The sequence below is a fragment of the Triticum urartu genome, chromosome 4, assembly GCF_003073215.2.
Source record: "Triticum urartu cultivar G1812 chromosome 4, Tu2.1, whole genome shotgun sequence".
In the NCBI taxonomy this organism is placed as follows: Eukaryota; Viridiplantae; Streptophyta; class Magnoliopsida; order Poales; family Poaceae; genus Triticum; species Triticum urartu.
This window is the reverse complement of record NC_053025.1, coordinates 15,975,904-15,981,699: the sequence shown is the minus strand read 5'-3', so window position 1 is coordinate 15,981,699 and position 5,796 is coordinate 15,975,904. Positions and strand designations below refer to the sequence as shown.

The window sequence follows — 5,796 nt, the reverse complement described above, 5'->3', positions numbered from 1 at the left end:
CAATGCCCTTGATAATAAGCCACTGGTGTCCAGGTACGTGCAAAATTCTGACGTGGCCACATGCCAAGATGCCAGCCTCCTCCTCAGTTATACTGAGAATCTGGGGGATGTGTATCAACAAGAGACAGTAAAAAAGGTTTACGCAGGGTCTTAATCTAAAAAGAATCCTGGAGACGGGTCCCTGCTGCACGTCTGCGCCTGTGTCTCTGTTGTGCCGTGTCCTGGACGGGCATAGCATCGTGTTCATCTGTAAAAGAGAGGAACTTAGCTGAAAAGAAAAAAAAGAATAGTCGTGCAGAATGTATGTTGTACTAAATAAACAAAGTATAATTCAAGACGGGTAAAATTGAGCCTTATTGTCGCTTATTTTACATACGCGGAGCCCCTTGTGTAGGGGTGTACGGCTACTAAATCTTTATCAATTATATATTTGCTCCAGACTCGCCTAGCCGTGTCCGTGGTCTTAATGACCTGTTAGATGCTTTTGTTGGTGAAGCTGTTTTAATGTATGGCTGTCAAGGCAGCCGCATATTCTTCCGCGCTCGAGGAACACTCGATATTTCCCTTTAGTGAGATGATGCCTCGTGGACCGGGCATCTTAAGCGTAAGAGATGCATAATGCAGTATTGCGTTAAAGCGGGCGAAAGCTTCGCGTCCCAGTAGTGCTTGATAGCTACTTGAAAATGGGGCGATGTGGAAGGTTAGTTTTTCGCGGCGGAAGTTATCGGGGGAGCCGAACATAACTTCTAGCAGGAGAGAACCCATGCAATGGGCATCCGGGCCTGGAGTTACTCCTTGAAAGGAAGTGTTGCTATGGTGAATTTTTGTTGGGTCCATCCCCATTTTGCGGATTGTGTCCTGATATAGCAGGTTTAGAGCACTGCCGCCGTCCATCAGGACTTGTGTAAAGTGGAGTCTGTCGATTATCGGATCTAATATCAGGGCAGTCCAGCCTGCGTTCCGGATACTTCTAGAGTAATCCTGATGGTTGAAGGTGATCGGTTTTAACAACCAGTGGCGAGACTCCTTCGGGATAGGCCGTATGGCGCGTATCTCTATAGGTGCCACTCTTTTTTTCCCTTTTGTCACGTGAAGTAAGTTTACTATTTTGACTTCTTGTGGGAAATTCTTTTGTTTCCCGGTGCTCTGCTTGTGGGGTTCGTCATCATCCTCACTTGGTGTGTCGAGCCCCTTGTGTTCGGTGTTGAGTTTGCCGGATTGCTTGAAGACCCAACAATCTCTGTGGGTATGGTTTGCAGGCTTCCAGGGAGTACTGTGGATTTGACATATCTTGTCCAAGATTTTGTTTAGGTTAGATAGCTCGTCCCTGTTATCCTTGAGGGGCAGCTTTTTCTGATTCTGCCGAGAGCTTTTGAATCCGGCGTTGAGTGCCGTGCTCTTCGGGCTGTTTCCCTTATTCCGGCGCTGGTCCTTGCTGCGTCGCGGTTTCCCGTTTCCATCCCTAGCTTCGAATGTACTTGGGTCACTGGTGCTGCATCTTGCCAACCAGCTGTCCTCTCCCGCGCAAAAGCAGGTCATGAGGCTTGTTAATGCGACCATTGTTCTTGGCTTTTCTTGGCCGAGGTGTCTGGCGAGCCATTCGTCTCGAACGCTGTGTTTGAAAGCTGCTAAGGCTTCGGCGTCCGGACAGTCGACTATCTGGTTCTTTTTAGTAAGAAATCTGTTCCAGAGTTTCCGGGCTGACTCCCCGGGCTGTTGAGTTATATGGCTTAAATCGTCTGCGTCCGGAGGTCGGACATAGGTCCCTTGAAAATTTTCCCGAAAAGCATCCTCGAGCTCTTCCCAACTTCCAATGGTGTTTTCGGGAAGGCCTATAAGCCAATGCCGGGCTGGCCCTTTGAGCTTGAGGGGTAAGTATTTTATGGCGTGGAGGTCGTCTCCTCTGGCCATGTGTATGTCTAGGATATAATCCTCAATCTAGACTCCAGGGTCTATTGTTCCGTCGTACGCCTCTATGTTTATGGGCTTGAATCCCGCTGGAAATTCATGGTCCAGCACCTCATCGGTGAAACAGAGGGGGTGTGCAGCACCCCTGTACTTGGGTGTGCCGTGTTGTTCGGATATTTGTTGCATTAGATTGCTTACCAGAGCTTCCTTTCTTGGCCCGTAAATGGACCTGGCTGGGCCATCCTTTTGATGCGAATCCTTGGGTGGATCGCGTGTTGGTTTGTGTGCGGCGCCATTTGCCGCTCTATGTTGTCCATGGGGTCGTCTATCCGACCGGGTGGCTTCCTTATTTTTTGATTTTGGGGGCTCTAGGGCCTCCTCATCAAATTCAGGCAGTAGCTTTCGCTTTGGGTAACTCTTTTTGTGGCGACTATCGCCGTATTTGTCTGCGGTGTTGAGTACTTTGCTCCATCTGATTCGGAGTGCGTCTTTCGCAGTTTTGAGCTTCCGCTTCTGCTTTTTTAGGCTACGCGCCATGGCGATGAGCCTTTTGTGGAGGTTTTCCTGTTCCAGGAACTTGTCCGGCATGAGGTCGTCCGGACTATTATCTTCGCCGGGGACGGGTTGTGCGGTTTGTTTATCCAAGTTGCCTTGTTCGGACGGTTGCTCGATGCCATGTTCATCGTTCGCCGGCTCGCCCTGCTCTGTGGCTGGGTCTGTACGACCGCTGTCTCTGTCGGGGCGGGGCTTGGAGCGGCGCTTACGCCGCCGCTTTGGCTGCTTTTCAAAGGAGCGACCCTTCGTTGCGTCATCCCATTCTTCCTCGTCGATTCCTTTGGGTGTGTCCACCATGTATACATCGTAGGATGGGGTGGCTGTCTAGTGCCCTATAGGTGCTGGTTCATGTTCGTCTCCTATATCGTCGTCGATACCGTCGATGTCTTCGGAGTCGAAGTCGAGCATGTCGGTTAAATCATCGACAGTGGCTACGAAGTGGGTGGTGGGTGGGCGTCGAATTTCTTCGTCGTCTGCATCCCAATCATGTTGGCCATAGTCCGGCCAGGGCTCTCCTGACAAAGAGAGAGACCTTAGTGAATTCAGGATGTCGCCGAAGGGCGAGTGCTGAAAGATATCCGCGGCGGTGAATTCCATGATCGGCGCCCAATAGGATTCGATTGGTAGGGGCACGGAGGGTTCGGAGCCCGGAAAAGAGTCCGGCACCCTGGAGTCACGGGCTTCGCAGAGGATAAGGCCAGTGTTTGGCTCGATCGCTGTTAAGACTGCAGCCCCCGCGGCGAGGTCTAGCCACCTGTCCTCGATCGGCGCGGTTGGCTCCGAGCTAAGGGTCGGAGCGGATACGGGTGCGTCCTCCAGGGAGCTGTTCGATGGCAGGGCTAAATCATGCCCATCGTGACAGTGCGGCGCGCTCGGCTGTGGCTCGAATCCATCGAAGATCAAGTCTCCGCGGATGTTAGCCGTGTAGTTCAAACTTCCAAATCTGAGCTGATGGCTAGGGGCGTAGCTTTCAATTTGCTCCAGATGGCCAAGCAAATTGGCCCGCAGTGCAAAGCCACCGAATACGAAGATCTGTCTGGGGAGAAAAGTCTCACCCTGGACCGCATCGCTGTTGATGGTCGGAGGAGCCATCGGGCCTAAAGATGACGACACAGAGGAACTCTCAATGAAAGCACCAATGTCGGTGTCAAAACCGGCGGATCTCGGGTAGGGGGTCCCGAACTGTGCGTCTAGGCGGATGGTAACAGGAGACAAGGGACACGATGTTTTTACCCAGGTTCGGGCCCTCTCGATGGAGGTGAAACCCTACTCCTGCTTGATTAATATTGATGATATGGGTAGTACAAGAGTGGATCTACCACGAGATCAGGGAGGCTAAACCCTAGAAGCTAGTCTATGGTATGATTGTTGTTCGTCCTATGGACTAAAACCCTCCGGTTTATATAGACACCGGAGAGGGCTAGGGTTACACAGAGTCGGTTACAATGGGAGGAGATCTACATATCCGTATTGCCAAGCTTGCCTTCCACGCCAAGGAAAGTCCCATCCGGACACGGGATGAAGTCTTCAATCTTGTATCTTCATAGTCCAAGAGTCCGTCCAAAGGTTATAGTCCGGCTATCCGGACACCCCCTAATCCAGGACTCCCTCACTAGTAGTAACTAGCTATGTTACTACTTTCATCTCTTTCTTCATTTATTGCATGCCACATCATCTATTTAACCCAGATATGTGTGATGTTACTACCTATGTTACTCCCACTGTGGGTAGTCCCGGGAATGTTGGTCGTCTGCCTTTTGTGACTGACAAAGAACACCGGAATGAAGAGTCTGCTGCAGTTCTATGCCACCCTCCATATTTGCGGCTACAACAGGGATCCGAAGACTTGGATCCTTGAGTGGATGATAGGTGATGTACATGACGAAGCCAAAGCTCAAGACATCATCGAGCTTACTTCCCTGCCCACTCCAGGTGAATTATATGAACTTGGTTGTCAGCTTCATAGAGATGAGCTGCAGAGCATTTTTCAGAGGCCTAAACCAAACATGAGCCAGATGCTTAGCCTGATGAATCCATTGCCTCAAGACACTGAATACCCAAAGGAGTTCTTTGTGAAGGACCTCGAGTACTTGCCACACACAGTATACCATATTCTGAGGCATACTCTATGGCCAATCAAGGGACATTCTTCTGAAGCTAAACTTGAAGGAGCCATGAAGACTTTGGTATTCAATATCATCAATGGCATCAAATTCAACACCCAGGATTTGTTCATCAGACAACTTGCTGCTTCTGGGATTGATCTATTTGGCCTGAAGTTCTATGCTCCATGGGTGATGCGCCTAATTAAGCTTCATTCCACTATAGACTATCAGCCCTCAGCATGCAACCACATTGTTTTTCTGCCTGAGGTTGATCTGTCTATTGAAACCATCTACCCCGAGCCTGCCAAGAAGCCCCTACATCTTCAGAATGCTGAACATCAAAGCTTATCGCAGCCAATTGACGGAATCCTTGTCCCCAATGCTGCAACACCCGCTTATCCTCTGGCTGGGAACATGAGAGTGCCACACTGTGCTAACACTGAAGCCACTGCAAGTATAATTGCCCAAAGGCCTCAGAAGCGATCTCGTGTACTCAATGACCGAGAGCTCCTTGTGGCATTGCATCAGAAGCAGGATAAGCATCAGGACTGGCTGAAGCGTCAGATGCAGAGTCTCTTGGTGGATGTCAATCGCATCCGTAATTTGGCCACCAAGAACTCATTTGTTGCACATGAAGCCTGTCGGCGGTCCTAAAAGAGCCTCATAATGCTCTATCCTGAAGACGAATTCGCGAAGGTGGCTTCACAGAGAACTTCAAGTTTGACTCCAGGCCTCCACCAAATGCAAGCTGGCGTCGCACTCCCTCCATTGAAGATTTTGAGCATTCATCTTCGGCTGCAACTGTTGTTGCGAGAGTCGTCGATGAAGAAGACGACGCCACTTCACCAACCTCGGCTGCACTGCACCACGACACTGCATCAGGCCCGTCCGCACCACCTAACTCCAACGTCGACCCTGCTCCATCATCTACTCCATCTGGGAACGAGTAGATACTCTATGTCTTCAAACATTTTTGGTCATTACTGACAAAAGGGGGAGAAGCATATGAGTTGAAAGTCTTCAAGCGGATCATTATGGGTGGTTGCATAAATTTTTGCTAAGTCGTTGCAACTCTCGACTTTTTAACAATTTGGTTTTTGGGTTGCAACACTTAAACTCGATGGTCGTCTGCTACGTTGTTTTTGCTGCCACTGTGTGATGCGATGATAAATCCCACAGACGTCCATTTTTCATTATGCATGTCATTATCTTCGTTATCTCTTTATAT

The 5,796-nt window shown here is 49.8% G+C and overlaps 1 protein-coding gene across 1 annotated transcript; it reads right to left on the bottom strand.

Moving 5' to 3' along the window:
- Window positions 1–422: 422 nt before the first annotated feature.
- On the bottom strand, window positions 423–999 carry LOC125554526 (the record flags this gene model as incomplete). Its single annotated transcript, XM_048718056.1, has 2 exons — window positions 423–462; window positions 554–999. Coding segments are annotated over 2 exons (486 nt in total), but the record flags the coding sequence as incomplete, so codon positions are not given.
- Window positions 1,000–5,796: the final 4,797 nt, after the last annotated feature.